The sequence below is a fragment of the Mauremys reevesii genome, linkage group 12, assembly GCF_016161935.1.
Source record: "Mauremys reevesii isolate NIE-2019 linkage group 12, ASM1616193v1, whole genome shotgun sequence".
NCBI classification, from domain to species: domain Eukaryota; kingdom Metazoa; phylum Chordata; order Testudines; family Geoemydidae; genus Mauremys; species Mauremys reevesii.
Genome location: NC_052634.1, coordinates 33,564,758 through 33,590,774, shown reverse-complemented (window position 1 = coordinate 33,590,774; position 26,017 = coordinate 33,564,758). Strand labels below are relative to the sequence as shown.

At 49.8% G+C, this 26,017-nt stretch overlaps 1 protein-coding gene across 1 annotated transcript in view; it reads left to right on the top strand.

The window, feature by feature from the left end:
* The window catches only part of LOC120375539 (bone morphogenetic protein receptor type-1B-like), a 54,660-nt gene extending 36,694 nt beyond the window's left edge, over positions 1–17,966 (top strand). The window contains exons 7-13 of the mRNA XM_039496240.1: positions 3,913–4,009; positions 4,802–4,940; positions 5,440–5,632; positions 7,100–7,397; positions 8,509–8,684; positions 10,348–10,478; positions 17,421–17,966. Coding sequence (XP_039352174.1) covers positions 3,913–4,009; positions 4,802–4,940; positions 5,440–5,632; positions 7,100–7,397; positions 8,509–8,684; positions 10,348–10,478; positions 17,421–17,546 — 1,160 coding nt within the window. The 3' untranslated portion in view covers positions 17,547–17,966. The remainder of the gene's footprint in view (positions 1–3,912; positions 4,010–4,801; positions 4,941–5,439; positions 5,633–7,099; positions 7,398–8,508; positions 8,685–10,347; positions 10,479–17,420) is intronic.
* Positions 17,967–26,017: the final 8,051 nt, after the last annotated feature.

Below are 26,017 nucleotides of genomic sequence, written 5' to 3'. Positions count from 1 at the left end.
CGGCAGGGCGGTGCTCCCATGGGCAGTGAACTCTGACCCCACCACCTAAACTCAGGCTTGTGAATCACCTGCTTGGAATGCACATGAACAATCACTTGAAGAAAAAAAACACTGGTTACTCGCCTTTTTGTAACTGTTGTTCTTCAAGATGTGGTGTTCATGTCCATTCCAATACCCACCCTCCTGCCCCTCTGTCGGAGAGCCGTCAAGAAGGAACTGAGAGGGTGGAGGGTCGGCGAGCCCCTTTCTAAAGTTGGGCCCCTTATAAAGGGCCTTATTTTAAGAGTTGCAGAGCACTTGCGGCTCCTTTTAACTTCTGTAAAAGTTGAGGATGCCCAGCACTTTTATTCAAGTGTCTAAATAGGGATTTTAGGTGCCTGACATTGGGCACCCAAGTTTGGAAATGTTGGCCACAGTGTATAGAAATCTAACCACTCTTCCTTGCAGAATCCTCTTCAGCGTTTTATTTTTATACAGTTTTATACACACATAATCCATTAATAATACTAAAGAAGAGGGAATTTAATTGTGAGCTCATTGCAGTATCTGATGGGGGTAACTCCATTTACCTGAACAGAGTCACTTCTTGGTTTACGCTGGTGTAAGCAAGATCAGAACTGAGCCCTGTGTGTGTGGCACTCAACACTCGTTGTGCTAAAGAAGCACACAAACGGCCAGCCCAGTTTTTATGGTAACATGTTCTATGAAACCAGAACCCCCTTGCTGCAAACGTATTTCCCCAGTCTCCAGAGTATGAAGAATTCTCCCTCTATCGTCTGCAGGCTCTGTTTAGTCTCTCCTGAGCTAACAGGCAGTGACAGCTTCAACTGTTCCAAGCCACCTTTAGAGGGAAAGGACTGGCAGACCCAGACTGCTAACAAACCATGAAATAGCAGCTTGGCCCCCTAAGCTGCCACCTCTTTCACAGAGATAACTGGACTCCCCAGCGGGCTCTAGTTTTTTTCCTGATAGGCTCTGTGTCAGTGTCTCCTTTCAAAGGCCATGGCCAGGGCTTAAATGTTTACATTGTTAATGCTCCAGGAGCAGGTCATATCAGGTTAAAACATGACCAATGTGCTTACAAGGCAGATAATGGTAGATCATCTCTGCTCATGATGGGAAGGGGAGGGAAGGAAAGGAAAGAATTGGAAGCAAAGGTGGGAGAAGGAACTGGATCTTTAAAGGAAAAGTGTATGACAGTAAGCCAAGATTCCCCTAGGATCCTCTTTGTCTCATTACCCTAGTACAGGGGTAGGCAACCTATGGCACGTGTGCCGAAGGTGAAACGCAGGCTGAGTTTTACACTGCCCGGGTCCTGGCCACTGGTCCAGGGGGCTCTGCATTTTAATTTAATTTTAAATGAAGCTTCTTAAACATTATGAACACCTTATTTACTTTACATACAACAATAGTTTAGTTATATCTTATAGACTTATAGAAAGAGATCGTCTAAAAGCGTTCAAATGTATTACCGGCAGGCAAACCCTAAATTAGAGTGAATAAATGAAGACTCGGCACAGCACTTCTGAAAGGTTGCTGACTCCTGCCCTCGTAAATCTGAAACATAATAGTGTTATTCCAGGGTGAGCCAATAAGGCTAGAATTGTCACAGTTTACTGTGTGTTCAGGATTTGTGTGGAAGATGCAAGACAATCAGATGGTGAGGACTTGAGAAAATCTCATCTTTATCTGCATAAGAGTGACCACCAGGCTGGGGGTGGGGAGTGTGCTAAAGTATCACAGTTTGAGACTCTGTAGTTTTAAAAGAAGATGGCGCAGGATTTCTTCAGTTTTCAGCATGAGAATATGCACGACAGTCCAACGCGTGTTTGAAATGCGGCTACAAATGTGGAGATGACAGCTAAATTTTAGAGCAGAAAATGGGTTTAGCGTGCAAGGATTAATTCAGACTTTTCAAGTATCAGAGGGGTAGCCGTGTTAGTCTGGTTCTGTAGAAGCAGCAAAGAATCCTGTGGCACCTTATAGACTAACAGATGTTTTGCAGCATGAGCTTTCGTGGGTGAATACCCACTTCTTCGGATGCAAGCAGTGGAAATTTCCAGGGGCAGGTGTGTATATATAAGCAAGCAAGAAGCAAGCTAGAGATAACGAGGTTAGATCAATCAGGGAGGATGGGGCCCTGTTCCAGCAGCTGAGGTGTGAAAACCAAGGGAGGAGAAACTGGTTCTGTAATTGGCAAGCCATTCACAGTCTTTGTTTAGTCCTAAACTGATGGTGTTAAATTTGCAGATGAACTGGAGCTCAGCAGTTTCTCTTTGGAGCCTGGTCCTAAAGTTTTTTTGCTGTAGGATGGCCACCTTAAAATCTGCTATTGTGTGGCCAGGGAGGTTGAAGTGTTCTCCTACAGGTTTTTGTATATTGCCATTCCTAATGTCTGATTTGTGTCCATTTATCCTTTTCCTTAGAGACTGTCCAGTTTGGCCGATGTACATAGCAGAGGGGCATTGCTGGCATATGATGGCATATATTACATTGGTGGACGTGCAGGTGAATGAACCGGTGATGGTGTGGCTGATCTGGTTAGGTCCTGTGATGGTGTTGCTGGTGTAGATATGTGGGCAGAGTTGGCATCGAGGTTTGTTGCATGGGTTGGTTCCTGAGCTAGAGTTACTATGGTGCGGTGTGCAGTTGCTGGTGAGAATATGCTTCAGGTTGGCAGGTTGTCTGTGGGCGAGGACTGGCCTGCCACCCAAGGCCTGTGAAAGTGTGGGATCATTGTCCAGGATGGGTTGTAGATCCCTGATGATGCGTTGGAGGGGTTTGAGCTGGGGACTGTATGTGATGGCCAGTGGAGTCCTGTTGGTTTCTTTCTTGGGCTTGTCTTGCAGTAGGAGGCTTCTGGGTACACATCTGGCTCTGTTGATCTGTTTCCTTATTTCCTTGTGTGGGTACTGTAGTCTTGAGAATGCTTGGTGGAGATTTTCTAAGTGTTGGTCTCTGTCTGCGGGGTTAGAGCAGATACGGTTGTACCTCAGTGCTTGGCTATAGACAATGGATCTTGTGGTGTGCCCGGGATGGAAGCTGGAGGCATGAAGGTAGGCATAGCGATCGGTAGGTTTTCAGACTTTTCAGTTATTTTTTATATAATCACAATTCTTACGTGTTGCTTGGTAACGTTGCATTTTGAAGTGGTTTTAAAGAATGGCTCATCTGCAGTGATACATTTTCCCACAAGTGCAAGAATAAAAAACAAATAATTTTTCCTGCTAATGTGCTGTGTGAGAGAGAGATCCTTACATTGATGTAAATATAACGGTAAGGACCTTAGCTCTATGCCCTAGCAGGGATTAGACATCCCTTGTATGTCTTCTGTGCTAGGGTAGAGACAGTTGGGTATAGGAATTGCTTTTGTTAAGACTCTCAGTTTTCTGAAATTAATAAAAGTGAATTAAGATAAAGAGGCACCAAACAGGACAAAGTCTGTGTCCCAGCTGACAAGATACGTAAGATACAGGAGTATAAATCCCAGGTTTGAGGCGGTGGGGGTTAGTGGACTAAATACTCCCTTGCAAACTCAGTCACAAGCGCCAGAGTTACCAGTGAGAGCTTTGTCTGAGTAAAGACTGCAGGGTCAGTCAGGCCCTTGATTGCTGTTCCATGTGCTGCGTTTGTCCTGTTCAATGAGGGCTAAAGACGGAACACCTCAAATGGGTCTGAAATCAAGTGCTGTGTTACACAATGCTGCAGTAGAAAAGAAAGGGAACAATTCTCTTGCTTAATAGAGTTATAAATTCTTGTGTGTCTTTTTACATGGGAAACTAACCCCAGGAAGGCAGAATGCATGTTACACCCAACCTAATGGGAAAGACATCTCAGGTGTGAGAGAGCAGCGTTGGTTCTAAGACAAAACCACAGCCATTGTACAAAGCTTTTTTTGATTTTTTAAACCAGATTTTGTTGAAGGAAACGTTCGCCATAGGGCCTTGCTGATCTCAGTGACCGTTTGCAACATACTCCTGGTACTTCTCGGCATATTCTGGTACTTCAGGTAAGTCGGAAGTATTTCAACTTTGTCTGCTTCAGAATTCTTCCTAACATCACTCCCCCCGCCCCGCGGCTTATGAACTGTAAAATTAAAAAATTAACAGGAGGGAACTGGGGAACAATTAAAAACACATTGTTTTTATTATAGGGAAAAAGTGTATATGTTGTTAATGTTAAAATCACAAAGGCATCAATATAATGTCCCATAAAATAGTTGGTCTTTTGTATAGCATCCTTTGTAGAAAGGATGTCCTAAAAAGCTTTCCAGTGGAAAACAACACAGAGTAGTATACAGTGAAAATTAAAGAAAACAATAGTGCAAAGACACGCTATAGTAAATAAAGCTCACAACCCTTTTAACCCAGTGTACACAAAGTTGACACAAATTCACAAACTCTACCCAAAGAGGCAGGGAGATTCAGAAAGCACAGGTAAATTCATAACAATGCCTTTCGTTGGTCATAAAAGACCCACAACATTCATCACTAAAAGGCGAGGGATTTACTGCATCTCTGTTTTTAGGACTATTCTCTGAATTAGGGGTTTAAAGTTGGTACTTGGCTATGCAAAATTATGCTGGATTCCCCAGCAGGATGATAGTCAGCCCCTTTCATAGACCGAAAGCATTCTAATGTTGTGAATAGATCAGAAAATAGCTGTTGATGAGTCTAGCTTGTACTTTGGGTAATTGCTGGGGACTTCTGAATGACTAAAAATTAAATGTGAGTAGCATTTTCTACGTAGCATCTGTTCCTCATTGTACTGTCAACTAATTTAATTTTTGCTAAAATCGTAGGCATAAAAGGCAAGCAACCAGAACTCGTTACAGCATTGGACTTGAACAGGATGAGACTTACTTTCCTCCAGGAGAAACCCTGAAAGACTCAATTGAACGGTCTCAGAGCATAGGAAGTGGGTCTAGTCTCCCTCTGCTGGTAAGAAAGGAATGTAATTTAGATACACACAAGGAGTCCTGTGGTATAAATATGCAGGCAAGAATCCATCTAGAGATAACGAGGTTAGTTCAATCAGGGAAGGTGAGGCCCTCTTCTAGCAGTTGAGGTGTGAACACCAAGGGAGGAGAAACTGCTTTTGTAGTTGGCAAGCCAGTCACAGTCTTTGTTTAATCCTGAGCTGCTGGTGTCAAATTTGTAACTGAACTGAAGCTCAGTGGTTTCTCTTTGAAGTCTTGTCCTGAAGTATTTTTTGCTGCAGGATGGCCACCTTTAAATCTGCTATTGTGTGTCCAGGGAGGTTGAAGTGTTCTCCTACAGGTTTCTGTATATTGCCATTCCTAATATCTGACTTGTGCCCCGTGCATTCCAGCTTTGTGCAAGTGTTCCTGTGTTTTAGCATGAGAGAAGGAGATGGACAAAGAGAGATGAAACCCATGTTGTGGAGTATATTTAAACAGCATTTCTTGGGATTTAACAGGTCCAAAGGAATATAGCAAGGCAGATTGAGATGGTGAAACAGACAGGTAAAGGTCGCTATGGAGAAGTTTGGATGGGAAAGTGGCATGGAGAAAAAGTAGCTGTAAAAGTGTTCTTCACCACTGAGGAGGCCAGCTGGTTGAGAGAGACCGAAATCTACCAGACTGTCCTGTTGAGGCATGAAAACATTTTGGGTGAGTGAGCGAAATAAAAGATAGAGATGATGCCATTTTAAGTTTCTTAGTTATTCTTACTAATAACTTTGTACTTGCTGATGTCCTTTTCTTCATGCATTTTGTTACCTGCCATGCTTTGCCGTTAACCACAAAATGCTTCTCTCCATGGGGCAGATGTCAAAAAGCAAATCGTTTGGGTCTCCATGCAGATAGAGAGTAACTGGCTTTGGGAGGTTGTAATCCCCAACAACCATACACCTGTTTTTCCCACCTGTGTCTGGGGTTCGTTTTTTAGAAAGCAAACTCCAGGCCACTGAATTGACATTTAAAAAATGACACCATGTGGAACAGAAAAAGAAGAGACACTGAAGGCATTCTCAGGGTATTTGTTTTAAAAGTTTGTGTGATCCTTCCCCACACAATTATGTCCCTAGAGTGACCAAGAACTGAGCAGACATAGGAACATAAGAATGGCAGTACTGGGTCAGACCAAAGGTTCATCCATCCCAGTATCCTGTCTGCTGACAGTGGCCAATGCCAGTTGCCCCAGAGGGAGTGAACCTAACAGGTAATGATCAAGTGATCTCTCTCCTGCCATCCATCTCCATCCTCTGACGAACAGAGGCTAGAGACATCGTTCCTTACCCATCCTGGCTAATAGCCATTAATGGACTTAACCTCCATGAATTTATCCAGTTCTCTTTTAAACCCTGTTACAGTCCTAGCCTTCACAACCTCCTCAGGCAAGGAGTTCCACAGGTTGACTGTGCGCTGTGTGAAGACAAACTTCCTTTTATTTGTTTTAAACCTGCTGTCCATTAATTTCATTTTGGTGACCCCTAGTTCTTGTATTATGGGAATAAGTAAATAACTTTTCCTTATCTACTTTCTCCACATCACTCATGATTCTATATACCTCTATTACATCCTCCCTTAGTCTCCTGTTTTCCATGCTGAAAAGTCCTAGCCTCTTTAATCTCTCCTCATATGGGACCTGTTCCAACCTCCTAATCATTTTAGTTGCCCTTCTCTGAACCTTTTCTAGTGCCAGTATATCTTTTTTGAGATGAGGTGACCTTGCTTAGCTGAGCGGTTCCTTCGACTCTTCCCTTGAACAAGCAAAAGACAGAGAGGGTTTGGTTTTTTTTGTGAAGTCCCTGTCCCCCTCGATCACAATTTAACCCTTAACCTGGGGATTAGACAGAAACCACTGATAACCTTTAGCATGATCTGGTCTTAATATAGCTTTGGAATCACTCAGAGTAATTGTTGCACACTTTTTTCATGCAGTATAATCCACATTTTTAATACGTGCCGATGCAGGCATAGTTCATATCCTTACTAACTGAATACAATATAGATAGGATAAAGAAGTTGAACTTTGTAGCTGAAACTCACAAGTAGCTGAGAGAGAATGTAGAGTCGTGTGTGGTGTTCAAAACCCCCGAAAAATATTAATCTGAAAATATTTCCTCCCCCCCATAGGGTTCATTGCTGCGGACATTAAAGATACAGGGTCTTTGACTGAACTGTATCTTATCACAGACTACCATGAGCATGGCTCCCTGTATGATTATCTGCAATCCACTCCCTTGGATCCAAAAGCCATGCTAAATCTGGCCTATTCCTCTGCTAGCGGCTTGTGCCACTTGCACATGGAGATCTTCGGGACTCAAGTCAAGCCAGCTATTGCCCACCGGGATCTGAAAAGTAAGAACATCCTAGTGAAAAAGGATGGAACCTGCTGTATAGCAGACCTGGGCTTGGCAGTTAAATGGCTTAGGTGAGTAAAATGAGGTGCATTTCTTTGTGGGTGAATTCTTTCCTGCCCCCAGGCTTGTTAATGTCAGCAATAAAATGGGTGTTTTTTAATTGAAAGGGATCAGAGAGATACCACGGTATCTTTTTGTATCATTGACATGCATCTGACGAAGTGGGTATTCACCCACGAAAGCTCATGCTCCAATACGTTTGTTAGTCTATAAGGTGCCACAGGACTCTTTACTGTTTCTGGGGTGTAATATATATGATACAACCTTATACTATACTAGGGGCAGGTACAAGTCTGTCGCATCTTACGCGCATTTAACTTGCGCAGTTTCAGTTTTATGCGGTTGGCAAAAACAAAAAAAAAATGAGAAAAATAACAATTTTAATACCGTACTTGTAGTGCGGGCGATTCCACCCGCCATTACACTCCATGTAATTTTGACTAGACGCAATTTTCGCTTTACGCTCTGACTGCGGAACGTAACCCGAGTGTAAGATGCGACAGACCTGTATATTATATATTGCATGTTTATAAATAGCGGTTTTGTATTTAAATGGTAGTTCTAGTAGTATTTGCACACAAATTCCATTTTCAATAAGTTGTCCTTAAGACAACCGATTAATATTACTGCATGCTGAAAACAACATGTTAAGAAAACAACATTTAATGAAGATTTGATTGGTATCGGCTGCATTAGCGTTAAGTCTAATGCTAAACAAAATCTCAAAAATGTTACCAGGGTCCCTGTTGAGTCTTCTCTCTGTTGTGGTTCTGCATTTGAATGCTTAGTACCGCCTGAGGCAAGTAAGCCTTTTAAGAAGGGGGAGCTGGTCACAGTCAGTACCTTTCTCTAGAAGAACTGTTCCATTAAGATTATGCATTATTTTTGACCTTGTTCAAGAATGATTTTTGTTTGAATTTCATAGAATCATAAAATCATAGAATTCAAGATCAGAAGGGACCATTATGATCATCTAGTCTGACCTCCTGCAAGATGCAGGCCACATAAGCCGATCCACCCACTCCTTAGCAAGCGACCCCTGCCCCATTGGGTTTTCTGAGGTGATTTTTTTCAAACTACTTTTTGTATGTTTGATTCTTCTTTTTCTTTTCCTTTTTTCAGTGATAAAAATGGGGTGGACGTACCACCTAAAACCCTGGTAGGAACAAAGCGCTATATGCCTCCTGAGGTGCTGGATCAAAGCTTGAATAGGAATCACTTCCAGTCATATCTCATGGCCGATATGTACAGTTTTGGACTCATCCTTTGGGAGGTAGCAATGAGATGTGTGTCAGAAGGTAAATGGCAAACATATTGTTGGTAAGTGGGGTGTGACTTTTCCTTGTAGCAGCAAACTCCATTTATAACCTGAAGCTTCAAGTTCCGTCCTTCCTTTCTGGGTAGTAGATTTTGTTGCAGTAAACTAACCAGGGTAGACACCTTGTCAGTCCAGAGTCTATTCATTTCTGCTTCCTTGCACTGAGGGCTTTTCAGCTTCAGTCTGAGTTTAACAACAAAGATTTACACTATGTTTTAGTAGCCTATTTAAAGATGCAATGATTCATCCCTGTGGTGGGAACAATACAGCCAGGATTGACGCTCTGAGATCAATCCACCAGCGGTCAATTTAGTTGGTCTAGTAAAGACCCACCAGTTTGACTGCAGATCGCTCTCCAGGCAACCCCTATAACGTAACCCTGATGAGAAGAGTTAGGTAAGTCGATGGGAGATTTTCTCCTGTCGACCCCCCGCATGGTGTAAACCCCACGGTAACTCCGCCTAACGTACGTCGACTCCAGCTACGTTAGTCACTTAGCTGGAGTTGTGTAGTGTAGGTCAACTTATTTTATTTTTTTTTATTATTAACTTACCGCGGTAGTGTAGACATAGCCTCAGAGTGGTAAACATTTCTGCTGAAGTAGGAACACTCTGCTGTTTGAGCAGAAAGAAAACGGGTTGATTTTGCATAGGTGTTACGGTTAACAAATGATTTAAACAGACAACTATTAGGCAGTTGACTGTTGTTCTCTCTCTGTTATCTTTAAAAAAAACACAAGTTGCTTCCGTGGCAGGCAGAAATGCAGCCAGGATTCAGGAATTAGTAAGAAGGAAGAGAGGCACCTATTCAGTCATCACCATTCCAACATCATCCTGAATTTTCCTTGGACATCTGTTATCCACGTACAGAATAAAGCCCCGATATTACAGTTGGATGCCATATGAAGTCATTGAGGTTCTTTGTAGGCCCATGAATCGACCCATGTGTATCACATTGCAGGATCAGGTCCAAAATCCGCTCATGCTCAGATTGTGAGATCTGGATCCCAAATGGTATTATTACAGGCCGCAAACCCAGAAAAGCAGCAAAGAGTTCTGCGGCACCTTATAGACTAACAAATGTATGGAGACATGCTTTCATCCGTGAATACCCACTTTGTCAGATGCATACTTCATTTTCTTCAAAAAGATGACCCCCTCTCCAAAGCAAAATAGAAAGAATAGCTCACATGGATAATACTCTTTAAGCCTGGTCTACACTGGGGGAGGGAGGGGATTGATCTAAGATACGCAACTTTAGCTACGAGAACAGCGTAGCTGAAGTTGACATATCTTAGTTCGACTTACCTCCCGTCCTCACGGCGCAGGATCGATGGCTGCGGCTCCCCGTCAACTCCGCTTCTGCTGCTCGCTCTGGTGGAGTTCCGGAGTCAATGGGAGCACGTTCAGGGATCGATTTATCGTGTCTAGATGAGATGCGATAAATCGATCACCGATAGATCGATTGCTACCCGCCGATCTGGAGGGTAGTGTGGACATACCCTTAGTGTCTATGCTGAGCAAGACAGAGGTAGGTGTGACTGGTAGAGTCCAAAAGGGTGTAGTTGATATAGTCCAGACATCCTTAGTCCCCTGGGATTCTTATCCTGCAGTTATGATGCATCTGGAAAATGTTTCTTTCAGGAATAGTTGAAGAATACCAGCTTCCATACCATGATCTTGTGCCCACCGACCCTTCCTGCAAGGACATGCAGGAGATCGTGTGCAGCAAGAAGCTCCGTCCCTCATTACCCAGTAGATGGAGCAGTGACGAGGTAAGAAATCCTTTTAAAATAAAGCAAGTTTAATTACGTTGATATTTATCTGCCCTCAATACTGTGGTGATTTCATCCAGAATAGACAGGTGGGATTTTCAAACATAGCACTGTGCCTGTTAGGATCAGTGAGATGGTTATATTTGATTTTAGCACCCGCCACGTTGCCCCAAAACGAAAGTAGATGCTCTGATTCCCTGAGGAGCTGGCCAGAAGTCTTTTCAGAAAGACGTGTTGTTTTTCCTACCGACCAGAATCACATTGTGAAAGCCGAACGCACGCAGACTGTATGTTTCAGCTCTGCTCTTATGCGTGTTTTCCCTTTCCCTTGTCAGAATTACTATTGTTAAACAGTGGCTGGCCGGAAGCTCAACCTACTTGTAAAATTACCCACTGCGCAGTGTACTGGGGACGGCTGTTTGTTTTAAATCAGGGCTACGATTATCAGTGGCCCCTTTTCTGAGAGCCCTGGTTCTGTTGCGATGGGGGCAATCCCAGGCGTGCAGTCCTGAGGGCATGATTCCAGTAAGTTTCCTTTCACCATCTGTACACAATACCACAGCATCCAGGAATCACAGCCAAAACCCTCACCTAGCGCACTTGTTTAGAAATACAGCTAATGGGCTACGTTGGGGTCCGCTTGCCTTTACGCTGTGCTTTTTAAAAAGGAGATTGTATTGTATCCGCATCTGATCCAGCATCCGCAAAAATTCTCTGAGGATATCTGCAGTGTCTATGGATTTGCAGGGTACTACACTGGGGGCCAGCTGAAGCACCCCCCCAGTCGGGGGGGGAGGTGCGCTGGCAGCTGTGAGGTGTCTGCGTGGAGTCGGCAGGCGGAGACACGGCTGGGGGCTGCTCTTGGTGCCCCCGCTGCACCATGGGCAGGAGGAGAGTCCACTGCAGCTCCCTGCCTGGGCTACACGCCGGCCTGGCCGAGGGGAGGGAGGAGACCTGTGGAGCTGTGCTGGGGCTGCTCGGGGGCCCCCGCGCAGGGCAGGTGGAGGATCCGCTGCGGCTCCTCACCGCTGCCTGCCCAGCTCTTACCATGGCCAGGCAGCAGCTCTGAGGAGCCTCCACTTACCCTGAGGCCCAAGCAGCCCCAGTGTCCCTGCCCCCCGGGGCAGGTGGAGGAACCCTGCCGCAGTTCCTCACAGCTGCCTGCCTGCTCGAGCCCTGTGCAGATTTGTAGCCACAGCTGCGCTGCTATCTGCAGAAATGGTCCGTGGATCGAAAGGTAATAAGGTAATAATTGGAGATATACCAATCTCCTAGAACTGGAAGGGACCTTGAAAGGTCATTGAGTCCAGCCCCCTGCCTTCACTTGCAGGACCAATTTTTGCCCCAGATCCCTAAGTGGCCCCCTCAAGGATTGAACTCACAACCCTGGGTTTAGCAGGCCAATGCTGAAACCACTGAGCTATCCTTCTACCGGTGGAGTTGTAGGGCTCTAGGTATTGATGCATCTCGTTGCCTGCAGATGTGTATGTTTCCCCTAAGAATGGGCTCTAGGAAACGGCATTCCCAAGCGTACTGGTGTTTTTCCTTTAGGGATGCTGGGTTTGAGGGGAGGAGAGGATCTGAACTCAGTCCTCTGAGAATTTCTAATGAATCAAAATGGCGTTTCGGCTCAGTAGAGCAACAGAGGATGTACCTCAGACAAACTTGCCGACTGACGATGACGCTCTGCGGAGGTCACTCATCTTGTGGAAGGGGATAGTGTAGTGCTGTTATTGTAGCAGACAGGTGTGGTTTGGGAATAGCAGTGTTCGGTTGAGCATTCGGCAATTGGATCAAAGATCTAAGCTGCAAGAGTTGTAAGCGGTCAGAGAAGTGGGGCGTGGGTTAACCCACACACACACACGCCCTCCCTGGAAATTTGAGTACTTGTTTAACAGTGAAGGAACCACCCGTCTCGCACTGCCGCTGACCAAAGCCTAAAGGGGACTTCATCTTGGGAGTCAGGCAGATGGGAAGTTCTGTTGTAGTGGGGCTGGTTAGAAAGGCTTTATCGCAGAGAAATAAAGAATATAGTCTGGCTGCTGCCACCCATCAGGTGCTGGGCAGGCTTGCTGAGTTGCCTACTCTTCTCCGAGCAGTTGGCATCACCAGCTCCAGGATGGGGACCACACTGCCGGGTAGCAAACCTAGTAAATTAGTGCATGTGACCACATGGGTTCCCAACCCATTTTTATCTAAGGCACTTTCAGAAAAGATTCTGGCTTCATTGGTTATTTAGTAAACGCTGCTATGCTTTTATGCTCTACACCCACCTTTCCGACCTGTGCTGTTTGCACTGTTCTTGTCATAAATGAAGGAGGTTTCATGGAGGTGGTATCAAGGAGTGGTGACGAACAGGGCCATCCCTAGGGGGGTGCAGGGCCCAGACATCACCTCGATTCACCCTACCCAAGGGATGGCTCTGGTTACAGGACACTCCTATCTAGGGCCTGTAACCGGGGCCTTTCCTGGCCTGCCTTCTTGCTGCTCTGGGCTCCTTCAATAAAGCACCTTCAGGCTTATCTTTTGCAGCACCGGGCAGTCCCGACTTTTGTGTCCCGGCTGACCGCATCGCCAGCACACGAACTGCCCTGGGCGGCTAGGGGTCCCCTTGGGCTCCTCCTGTCGCCGGTCTGGCGGCTTCCCCCCGCTGTGCTCCCGGGGTTTCCTGCTCCCCTCTGGACCTCGCATGACTCGGTGCTCCCACACCGGGAAGTCAGCCTCTGCGTACTCTTCGGTCCTTTGCATGGCCGCTTCCAGCGTGGCTGGCTGATGTCGCCGCACCCACACCCGCACACTGTCAGGAAGGCCCTGCAGGAACTGTTCCTGGACGACTTGGTCCATTATCTGCCCCACGGTGTGGCCATCGGGCCTCAACCACCGGGTTGCCCAGTCCATTAGTCTTTGCGCAAAGGCCCGGGGTCGTACACACCCTGTCCATCGGGCTGCCCGAAACTTCTGCCGGTACTTCTCGGCCGACAACCCGAGGCGATCTAAGATGGCCGCCTTTACCGCCTCATAATCCCTGGTTTGGGTCTCTGTCAGGGCCATGTACGCGGCCTGTGCCTCCCCGGTGAGATAAGGGCCGAGCCGTAGGGCCCAGGTGGTCTGATCCCATCTGGCTCCCAGAGCCACCTGCTCAAAGGTGCCCAAAAAGGCATCGGGGTCATCGGCGGGGGCCATTTTACACAGGCTAAGGCCTGGAATCCGGGCACCATCCCCCACCACAGCAGGACTCACCAAACGCTGCAGGAGCTGCTGCGACTGCTCCTTGATGAAAGCCTGGAGGGCTTTCTGTTGCTCAGTTTGCCAGGCGAGGAGGGCCTGCCGCTCCACCGGGTGGGCCTCCTTGAAAGACTGTAGTGTCTTCCCTAGTTCGGTCTGCTGCTCTGCGAGCCATTGCAGGGTGCCTTCCATGCTCAGGCTGCCACTCTGTGTCTATGGCGTGGATAAAAAGATCCCAGACAAGCCCCCACGTGTAACCGGGTCCTTTCCTGGCCTGCCTTCCTGCTGCTCTGGGCTCCTTCAATAAAGCACCTTCAGGCTTCTCTTTTGCAGCACCCGTGGTTTTTATTTACAATTAGTACCCACCACCAGCAACACTATATACAAAGTTTACAAGGCTTTGGTCTCCTCTTTACAGGGGTTCTCCCTTCTCACTGGAGACTACCCCTTCCCTGGCCAATCCCCCCTTTGCACTGGCTGCCAGCGAGCCTTTATAGCTCTTCTCTGAGCAGGCCCACAGGTGCAGCCAGTTCCTGAGGCCAGGCACCACCCTTCTCCCCAGCCCCAATCTATTTCCCCTGATTGAGGCTGGCTGAGCAGGGGCTAATTAGGTGCTTTTGCACCAGCACCCTGCTACATACCTCCCCCATTAAGCTGGTGCCAGGCCTGGCCTCCCTCGGCCTCGTCTTCCATGGCCCGGGATCTTATTTGGTTGTTGCGCCCCCTGCCCAGCCGAGGGGTCCCCTGTAACAACCCCTTGGGGTGTTTGCACTCCCCAGCCGCAAAAGGCACATTCGGTCGGGGGTGAGGCCCCCCACAGGTCCACGCTTTCCCAGAGGTCCTCACACCATTCGCACGGCTGTGCCGGCTGTGCCAGAGGCTCCCCTTTCTTCTCCAGTGGGGGTGCTAACTCAGAGCCTACTGCCCCGAGTCGGCCCCCTGCCTCTGGTTCGGGTCCTCTGCCCCTGTGTTGTTGGGCCTCCCCCTGCTGGACACTTTCTATCTCCCCGAGGGCTCCCTCCCCCAGGTGGTCCTGCCCGGGGAGCTCCCTGGGCTCCTCAGACATTCCCTCTTGCTTATTCTCCTGGCTTTGTTGTCTAGGCTGTCCTACGCTTCCCCGCGGAGGTTGTGGGGCCTTCTTTTGCTCCTGATTCACCTCCGCCGGGGCCTTGCTCTCCCTTTCTAGGGTTCCTTTTCTCCTCCTCCTGGGTTGCTTCCCCCCGGCCGCCTTTCCCTTCAGAGGAAAGCGCCAGTCCTGCCCTAGGACCACGGGGTACGCTAACCCTTCGATTACCCCCACCCGTTTCCAGGTAAACCGCCCATCTACCTCTAGGGGTACCTGGGCCACGGGACAACATTTTCTATCCCCATGGATGCAGTCAACCCACATCCGTCCCCCAGGGATAAGCCAGTGCGGCTTTACTACTCGCCGCTGTACAAAGGAGCGGGCGGAGGCCGTGTCCACCAGACCCCTCTGGGCCCTTCTCCCTACCCGCACCGGGATGGTGGCCAACCCACGCCTCCTTTCCCCTGCCCCAGTCCTAGTCCATCCACAAAAGTCCGCTGCTCCGCACTCCATCACCGGGCAGTCCCGACTTTTGTGTCCCGGCTGACCACATCGCCAGCACACGAACTGCCCTGGGCGGCTAGGGGTCCCCTTGGGCTCCTCCTGTCGCCGGTCCGGCGGCTTCCCCCCGCTGTGCTCCCGGGGTTTCCTGCTCCCCTCTGGACCTCGCATGACTCGGTGCTCCCACACCGGGAAGTCAGCCTCTGCGTACTCTTCGGTCCTTTCCACGGCCGCTTCCAGCGTGGCTGGCTGATGTCGCCGCACCCACACCTGCACGCTGTCAGGAAGGCCCTGCAGGAACTGTTCCAGGACGACTTGGTCCATTATCTGCCCCACGGTGTGGCCATCAGGCCTCAACCACCAGGTTGCCCAGTCCATTAGTCTTTGCACAAAGGCCCGGGGTCGTACACACCCTGTCCATCGGGCTGCCCGAAACTTCTGCCGGTACTTCTCGGCCGACAACCCGAGGCGATCTAAGATGGCCGCCTTTACCGCCTCATAATCCCTGGTTTGGGTCTCTGTCAGGGCCATATATGCGGCCTGTGCCTCCCCGGTGAGATAAGGGCCGAGCCGTAGGGCCCAGGTGGTCCGATCCCATCTGGCTCCCAGGGCCACCCGCTCAAAGGTGCCCAGAAAGGCATCAGGGTCATCGGCGGGGGCCATTTTACACAGGCTAAGGCCTGGAGTCCGGGCACCATCCCCCACCACAGCAGGACTCACCAAACGCTGCAGGAGCTGCTGCGACTGCTCCTTGATGAAAGCCTGGAGGGCTTTCTGTTGCTCAGTTTGCCAGGCGAGGAGGGCCTGCCGCTCCACCGGGTGGGCCTCCTTGAAAGACTGTAGTGTCTTCCCTAGTTCGGTCTGCTGCTCTGCGAGCCATTGCAGGGTGCCTTCCATGCTCAGGCTGCCACTCTGTGTCTATGGCGTGGATAAAAAGATCCCAGACAAGCCCCCACGTGTAACCGGGTCCTTTCCTGGCCTGCCTTCCTGCTGCTCTGGGCTCCTTCAATAAAGCACCTTCAGGCTTCTCTTTTGCAGCACCCGTGGTTTTTATTTACAACTAGTACCCACCACCAGCAACACTATATACAAAGTTTACAAGACTTTGGTCTCCTCTTTGCAGGGGTTCTCCCTTCTCTCTGGAGACTACCCCTTCCCTGGCCAATCCCCCCTTTGCACTGGCTGCCAGACAGCCTTTATAGCCCTTCTCTGAGCAGGCCCACAGGTGCAGCCAGTTCTTGAGGCCAGGCACCAGCCTTTTCCCCAGCCCCAATCTATTTCCCCTGATTGAGGCTGGCTGAGCAGGGGCTAATTAGGTGCTTTTGCACCAGCACCCTGCTACAGGCCCCTCTCAGGCCGCTAAAGCCTTCCTGGCCTTATGCAAACATCAGGAAGGGTTTTTTCCAAAACCATTTTTTTTCAAATATAGCAACAGGGACTTGCAGTGATTTAAATACTAGGATTCACCCCAGTGCAGATGGCCTGCGAGGGCCCTCTGTGACGGGGCAAAGAATAGGCAGAAGAGCTGTGCATCACGTCCTCTGCTCCCATGTCAGGAGCAGTTATTGTTCCCTAGTGGGCCGGCACGAAAGAAGGAATCGTTGTGGCAGACAGGAGACATCAACTAGATCGCCTCATACTGTGGCGATCAGGGTAACATAGAATAGAGTCGGATGAGTGAGAAGTCCTGCAAGACGACTCAGTGAGACAGCAGCTGGAAGAGCTGCCATGCTCAGGCTGTGCTGAAGCCCTGGGCTCAGTTTGCAGACTGGAAGGGTGAATTCTACCCTATCGTCCATGTTGCGTTCCACACCCAAAGCCCTGCTGCACAAGGGTCATGCAGCCCACATTAAGGGGAAGTTATCAGAGAGGTTTTCCTTAGCATTCAGGGTAGGGAGATGGGAAAAGGGCTTTTCTGATGTTGGATTTTTGAACCAAATGTGGAGCCCAATTTGTCATAAATGTTCAAATTGAGTGACCTGCTGAGAACTGCAGTCGATATACAGAAAATGTCATCCCATCCAGTGTGTACCTTTATTTGTGGCATGGCACCTGGCATCGCCTTTAGAATACACTGCAGTTTTTGGGGACAGCAGTCTTGCATTCCAGCTGACCCAGGTATGAGCCTTTTTAATCTTTTCTTTCCACAGTGCCTGAGACAAATGGAAAAACTCATGAGAGAGTGTTGGGCTCACAACCCTGCTTCTCGGCTCACAGCCCTGCAAGTAAAGAAAACACTTGCCAAAATGTCAGAGTCACGGGACATTACAATCTGATTCAACAAAAGACATCTCTGGCGAAAGCCCATACAAAACGACTTTCCCTTGTGGTCAGAGGACACGAAGAGAAATCAGAAGCATTCACTAATATGGATCCTGAACACAGTCATGCTTCAGAGCAACTGTAGATTTAACTAACATCTTTTGAGGGGAGGAGCCTTTGCAAAATCAGCAGCCTTTGACACACAAGATCAGAAAAGGCTCGTCTGCTCCCTGTTTGCCGGGGGAACTACCATTTCAGTAACTGGTTCAAGATTATGCATGTTGCTTTCTGTGAAAGCCCATTATTTTAATTTTATTTTATTTGTGATTGTTTAAAAGAAGACACTGTTTTAAATTTTTATGAAAATGAAACTTAACGTGAGAAGTAAAGACCTATATTGTTACATTAAAAAATCAGAAGAAACTGTGCCTGAAGATGAAAGTAAAGTGACTTTTTTTTATTTATAAAAAGATTTGCACGCCAACAAAAAAACAAAAATGTTGAGGAGCGGCTCTGAAGTTAAAAGAAACTGTCTTAAAAGCTACCTTCGTATGGAGACTACTTTTCACAGTCCCATGTGTTCTGTTCTCTCGGTGTAGATGTACCCTGGTTAGAAAGATTCCCTATGTAAAGATACTTTTTTGACATTCTGCCGGTGGCCTGTCACAGGCAGAACTTACTGAATTGAAGATAAACAGAAGCCATGTAGCAATGGCAGTTCTGTGGGCCTTATGGTTTTTCATACACCCTTTGGATTTCTGGTTCTGTTGGGTTCTAGGATAAGCCAAAGCACACTTTTTCTAGCTTTTTTTACTGAAAAGTAAAGAATTTTGATATGAAAGGAACAAGTTCACTCAAGAACGAGTTTGGTTCATCTTAACGGCCTTTCATTTACCAGAGAAACCACTGGTGAGTGAAACTGCTGTGAACCGCATATGAAAATGTTGCATAGGAGACATTTATACACAACACGAGTGAGAGTTCCCCTTCAGCATGTGAAAGAAGCATTAACACTTTTGGGAAAAAAATGTCCCGTTTATTCTGGGGGATTATTTGTTGTTACTTTTTTAAATGTAGTGAGACTTCTTAACTTCCTGTTGATAAGGACTGAAAGGATGGAGCTGCTGACAGTTAGTTGATCGTGCGGTTTGGATTTATTTAGGCAGAATTGGACCCAGTGTTGCGTTTCTCTTTCCACCAAAACCTCCCGCTGCAGTCAGTGGAAGAGGTGAGGGGTGGGCGATCTGGTCCAAGCATTCGCCCATTATAAAGTGTTACTCTTTATGAAGAAAAAATCCATGGTTACTGCACAAAGAAACATTAGTTCTTCTTCGAGTGGTTGTTCATGTCCATTCAAAGTAGGTGTGCGCGCGCCGCGTGCACGCCAGCCGGAAGATTTTCCCTAGCAGCGTCCGTAGGGTCGGCCTGGGCGCCCCCTGGAGTGGCGCCACCACGCGCCCTATAAAGGGGCCCGCTGACCCTCCACCCCCTCAGGTTCCTTCTTACTGCCGGTGACGGCTAGCTGGAACTTCTCTTGCGATAGCAAGTCTGCAGTGTCCTTTTCTTAAGTCTCCTGTTGAAAAGTTGTGTTATAGTTAGTTTGTATATACTTCTTAGTGATTGGGGTCCCCCCCCCCGAACTTTCGTCATTCGCTGAAGCATGCCCGGGTTCCCCGGGTTCAAGCTCTGCAAGGATTGCGGGAAATTCATGCCCAAGTGTGACCCGCACTCGGCATGTCTCAGGTGCCTCGGAGAAAGCCACCAGAAGGACCGGTGCTCTATCTGTAGAGGTTATCGCTCACGAACTCTTAAGGGCAGGGCTCAAAGACTTAGAGTCCTCCTGATGGAGGCGGCCCTACAGCCACCCTCAGACCCGGAGCCAGCCGAGGCAGGGCCCAGCACGTCGTCTTCCATGCGGAGCACCCTGGCACTGGCGGCAGGACTTAGGGCCCAGCCCAAGTCGTCGAAGACCCAGCACTGGATGGAGTTGGGTCAAAGGAAGTCGGCCTCAGTGCGGCACTGCTCCCCTTCGCCGGTGCCCGCCAAGAGGAGGAAGCCTGTGAGGGATCGGTCACCCCACCAGGACCCAAGGCCAACGCTGTCCGCAACCACGAGCGGTCAGGCTGGGCTGCAGCCCTCGGCGGTTCCGTCGACTCCCGCACCGCAGAGAGGATGGTCAAGTCCGGACCAGCCTAATTCTCCGGACCTCGGCAGAGACCTACGTCCCTCTTCAACCCTGGAGTCGTTTGAGGCGGCCTCGGGTCTGATGGGACTGTCGGTGCTGGTTTCTCCGCACTGCAGGGACTTGCCCACAGCAGCCCATCCCCCGGTGCAGTCTCGGGGCAAACCAGCCATGCTGTCGCCTCCCTCACCGCACCGCGCCATGAGGTCGGCACCGGACCAGGCGAGAGGCCCGCCGCCGTCGGCACCGGGTGCCGCTCCCCCCAGGTCCTCCTACTCAGAGACCTCAGACTCGGAGGCAGATTCCTACTGCTCCAGCCGGTCGTGGAGCAGGAGATCGGAGTCGGGGGCGAGCCGCCACCGTTACCCTCAGTGGCAGCAACAATGGCAGCCACCATCACAGTGGCCGTTTTGGACTCCCTGGGCGTATCACCAGTCGATGGGCCAGGCGTTCGGCCCGCTGTCAAGATCTGCGTCGGTGTCCTCGACCTCGGTGGCTCCGGCGCAGCTGCCTCCTCCTCCACCAGAACCGGCACCGTCGCCGAGTAGGGGTGTGCCATGTTCAAGCTCAGCACCCCCTAGCGGGGCAATGGCACCGGCAGCAGCTTCAGGTCCGGCTCCGCAGGCACCGAATGCTACGCCAAGCTGCTCGCTGGCGACCCCGGTACCGGTCGTGGTGCCGTATGTAGACCCCTAACTGGCACCGCAACCAAGGTACCGTGTGCCGCAGGACCCTGAGGGACTGCACGCACCACAGGACGGGCTGCTTCAGGTGATCTCCTCATCGTCCTCCCCGGACAAAGCAGTCTCGGGCACGGCTGCGGCACCGGCCCTGGAAGACTCCCGTATCCTCCAGCAGTTGCTCCGCAGAGCGGCGCAGAACCTCGCGATTCAGGCGGAGGAAATCGAGGTCGACGCGGACCTGGTGGTGGACATCCTGGCTCCCGCGGGGCCATCCAGGGTGGCCCTCCTGCTGATAAAGTCCATAGCGGATACATCCCGCACCCTCTGGCAAACACCAGCCTCGTTGGCCCCTACCGCCAAGCGATCTGAGAGGCGCTACTTTGTCCCCTCGAAGGGGCAAGAACACCTATACACCCCCCCGCCTCCGGACTCCCTGGTAGTGGATGCGGCCAACCAGCGGGAGCGCCAGGGGTTTCAGGGGTCAACGCCGAAGGGCAGGGACGCGAAAAGACTCGAGCACTTTGGGAGGAAGGTGTACTCCACGGCGGGCCTTCAACTCCGCATCGCCAACCAACAGGCGGTTGTAAGTCATACCGAAGGCGAAAGGGGGCCTAAGGCCCATCCTAGACCTGCGGTGACTAAACAAGTTTGTACGAAAACTCAAGTTCCGCATGGTCTCTCTGTCCTCAATCATTCCCTCCCTGGATCCAGGGGATTGGTATGCCGCCCTCGACTTAAAGGACGCCTATTTCCACATTGCCATAGTTCCCCAACACCGTCGGTACCTCAGATTCGTTGTGGCCGGCGCCCATCTGCAGTTCACTGTGCTCCCGTTTGGCCTGTCGGCCGCTCCCAGGGTCTTCACGAAGTGCATGGCAGTCGTGGCCGCTTTCCTGCACTGGAGGGGCATCCAGGTATTTCCCTACCTAGACAACTGGCTCGTCAAAGATCGATCCAAGGAGCAGGTGGAGGCACAGGTGTCATTTATCAGACGGACCTTTCTCGATCTCGGCCTCCTATTGAACGAAGCCAAGTCGACTCTGTCCCCGACACAATGGATAGAGTTCATAGGGGCTCTTCTGGACTCCACTCATGCCAGGGCGTATCTGCCAGAATCCAGGTTTCATGCAATCTCCAAGCTCATCCTGGGCCTACATCGTGCCCCGGTGACCACAGCGAGAGTGTGCCTTCGGCTGTTAGGACACATGGCAGCTTGCACCTATGTGGTGGCCCACGCCAGACTCCGGCTCCGTCCGCTGCAGTCCTGGGTAGCGACGGTTTACCGCCCGGCCAGGGACCCCCTGGACTTGGTGGTGTCCGTCACCGGTTTGGTGCTCAGCTCCCGGCAGTGGTGGCTCGACCCGCGGGAAGTGTGCAAGGGTGTCCCCTTCGCTCCCCTGCAGCCCTCCCTCTCCCTGGTAACGGACGCCTCGGATCGAGGCTGGGGAGCACACCTGGGTCACCTCAGGATGCAGGGCTTGTGGTCGCGGCGGGACCTCGAGCTGCATATCAATGTCAGAGAGCTGAGGGCGGTCCGCCTGGCTTGTCTAACCTTCTGGTCCCAACAGGCCGGCAGATGCGTTTCGGTCCTCTTGGACAACACGGCGACTGTTTTTTATATCAACAAACAGGGGAGTGCACGCTCCTCTCCCCTGTGCGGGGAAGCCCTCACACTGTGGGACTTCTGTGTCTCCAATGCCACTCACCTGACAGCATTCTACCTCCCAGGGGAGCAGAATGGTCTCGCAGACACCCTCGGCCGCTCGTTCCGGGGTCACGAGTGGTCCCTTCGGTGGGATGCGGCGCATTCACTTTTCCAGCTCTGGGGCTTTCCCCGATTACACCTGTTTGCCTCGAAGAAGAACAGGAGGTGCCGTCGGTTCTGCTCCCTCCTGGGCAGCAGCCGGGGGTCTCTGCCGGACGCCTTCCTACAGTCCTGGGCGGGCGGTCTGCTCTACGCCTTCCCCGTGTTTCCCCTGATACACAGCGTGCTTTTGAAAATCCGCAGGGACCACGCGAGGGTAATCCTGATAGCCCCGGCGTGGCCACGCCAACATTGGTTCACGCCTCTCCTGCACATGTCAGTCCAGGCGCCAGTGACGTTGCCCCTGCTACCGGACCTGATCACACAGGATCAGGGCTCCCTCCGCCATCCGAACCTCGACTCCCTGCATTTGACAGCCTGGATGCTCCATGGCTAAACCCGATGGAGCTGCAGTGCTCCCAGCAGGTTAGGCAGGTGCTGCTAGGCAGCAGGAAACCGTGCACTAGTGCCGCCTACCTGGCAAAGTGGAAACGCTTCTCCATATGGTTGGGTCAGCGAGGGCACGACGCGCTGCGGGTCCCCATTCCCATTGTCCTGGACTATTTGTTACACCTAAGACACCAGGGCTTCTCCCTTTCCTCCATTCGTGTTCACCTGGCGGCTATATCAGCCTTCCACCCAGGGGAGGGGGGTGCATCGGTGTTTGTGAACCTGCTGATCGGGCGCTTCCTTAAAGGTATGGACAGGCTCTTCCCGCATGTTCGCCCGCCGACCCCTGCCTGAGACCTGAATCTGGTCCTCTCCATCCTCTCGGGGCCTCCCTTTGAGCCTCTGGCTTCGTGCTCCCTGCTATACCTGTCGTACAAAACCGCCTTCCTGGTGGTGATCACCTCGGCCAGAAGGGTGTCGGAGCTTTGGGCGTTAACATCGGAGCCCCTCTACACTGTCTTCTACAAGGACAAGGTCCAACTTAGACCTCACCTGGCTTTTCTACCTAAGGTCATTTCCCAGTTCCACATGGGCCAGGATATTTTTCTCCCCAGGTTCCATCCGAAGCCACACTCCTCCAGCGAGGAGCGGAGGCTCCATTCCCTGGATGTCCGCCAGGCCTTGGCCTTTTACATAGAGCGTACCAAGCCCTTCAGATGCTCGACTCAGCTCTTCATCGCGGTGGCAGATAGGATGAAAGGTCTCCCAGTCTCCTCTCAGCAGATCTCTTCGTGGATTGCTACCTGCATCCGGGAATGCTACCGTGTGGCTAAGGCCCCTGTCCCTCCGGTCACGGCCCACTCCATAAGGCGCAGGCTTCTTCTGCGGCATTCCTGGCTCAGGTCCCAACTCAGGAGATTTGTAGAGTGGCCACGTGGTCCTCCATCCACATGTTCTCGGCCCACTACGCCATCACGCACCAGGCGAGAGATGACGCAGCCTTCGGTCATGCAGTTCTCCAGTCAGCAGTGATCTCCGACCCCACCTCCTAAGGTTAGGCTTGTGAGTCACCTACTTTGAATGGACATGAATAACCACTCGAAGAAAAAAAACGGTTACCCACCTTTTAGTAACTTGTTCTTCGAGATGTGTTGTTCATCTCCATTCCAATACCCACCCTCCTACCTCCTCTGTCGGAGAGCCGGCAAGAAGGAACTGAGGGGGTGGAGGGTCGGCGGGCCCCTTTATAGGGCGCCGCGGTGGTGCCACTCCAGGGGGCGCCCAGGCCGACCCTACGGACGCTGCTAAGGAAAATCTTCCGGCTGGCGTGTACGCGGCGCGCACACACCTACTTTGAATGGACATGAACAACACATCTCGAAGAACAACAGTTACTAAAAGGTGGATAACCGTTTTTTCTCAGAGTCCCTTTTGAAACACTGTTTTAATTATTTCTTTATTCTGACCATTATCAGTATTGGTCCTATCACTTTTTTTTAAAACCTAGAAATGTATAAAGAATTCTTTTTCTAAAATGCATACAAGGAGTGACATTTCTAACATTAGGAAAACATTTCCCACAATATGTTTTTCTTCTCCAGTTATATTTAATAGAAGGTATTTGGGAGAAAATTAACAAAAGTCTGAGCTGAACGCGTTCAAAAATCTGAGCCTAAAGTTCATTCCCTAAATCTGCGTTTAGATGCAGAAACATGAGGCCTGATTTCCAAGAGCACTCAGCCCTTTTGGAACAGGCCACTGATTTTGAACACCTAACTATGGATTTAGAGCCTAATGTTAGGCTCATGGGTTTTTTTAAACCTTGGTGTGAAACTTTAGCGTTCTTGTTACTTTAAACAGCCTTTGCAGTAACCTCTGCATCTGTGGGTGACATTGCTCAGTAATGGAGTCTTCCACCTGAGGACTTGTAAGTCATAGTGCATTCATAAGGAAAGGAATTGTGTTTCCCTTTTTGGACAAAACTGATTTATTTGTGTCACCCAGGTAAACGTCATTTGAGTTCAGCTTCATGGCTTGCCTCAGTTATTTATAGGTTGAAAAATTATTACTTAAAATTATTATTTAAAAGTCATATTTTAAAGCTGATAAAAATGTGCAAAGTTCAAGAAGTTTGACCAGAAGAGTTTCAGTATTGGTTAAGCATTTTCTAAGGTCAGTTTCCATTGGCTTCAGTGGATGATGCATATGCTTATCTGAGAGCAGGATCTGGCCTTCTAAAGCAGTGGTTTCTGTGCTTTTCTTTACTGAAATGTTTGTTTTCCAAAGTGGGAAGAATAACACAAACCCTTTCTCTTTCTTCTCCTGTGTGCACTGAGTCTAGACAACTGTACTATAAATTACCCCTTTTGTGGTGTCAACATTGGTGATTAGATAATGGTGGTTAAAAATGCAAAGCCCCGAAGTAATTAACGACAGTAGACGAAAATGGGAAAGGAAATGAACCAGCGATTGAACAATTCCTCATATACTGTGCCTCTGCACATTATTTTAATCCTGAGGTCCTCGCTCAAATGAATAGAGAGAAATTTGTCAGGTTGAATAATAACCGAGGGACAGATCCTGGTCTCTGCCACCGCTCTCATTCCTCAGTAACTCTGATGAATGTAGTGGAGTGAAATCAGCTTTCGCTGCAGCAACAGACAACAGAATTAGGTCATGAATAAGAAATGCCCAAAAAGGGGAAATACGTGTGAGTTTCCAGCAGTAATCCCCAGCAGGGAGGGTTCTCACTAACAATGACCCTGCAATGCCCACCCCAAAGCTGTGAGGCCCAGACCTTGCTAGTTCTCATGCAGATGGTATTCCAGATGGTTTTTCCTTGTCCATTTTTTCTCCAATAGAGGGAAATGTGCATCTCGTTTATGTTAAAATATTCCATGGGCTTTTTTTAATTTATTTTTCCCAGAATTATCTTAGAGCGGCTCAGCGGCCATTGTTCTGATGATTGGCAGGTGCAGTGCAACCCCGCTGTTCAGCAGCTTTCAGATAGATTCCTCCAAGCGCCCTGAACCAGATGCTCTCAGTATGTAGCAAGGGAGAGAGGCCTCGTGCCAGCCACTCGCTGATTGTCCCAATGAGTTCCCAAGGATTTTAATTTTTTGTTCCGGAAAGAAAGGGATTCTAAGATGCCAGTTGGTAGGTCATAATATTTGTTATGCTAAGATGTTCAGGTTTATATGTTATAGATTGTAGCAGGCCGGTGTGGCTCCCCTCCTCCCCGGAGAGGGTTGAGCCCCGGACAAAGGAAGAGGCGGGGTTACGGAGTGGTGAGCCAGCCCCTCAAAGGGTCAGGCGGCGACCCGGAAGGATAAAAGCTGGCCCATCCAGCTCAGTCAGGCCCCAGCTGACAGTGCTATGTGGGGGGAGGGGAAAGAAGAATACGAGGAGATGCTGGGCCAAATTTTG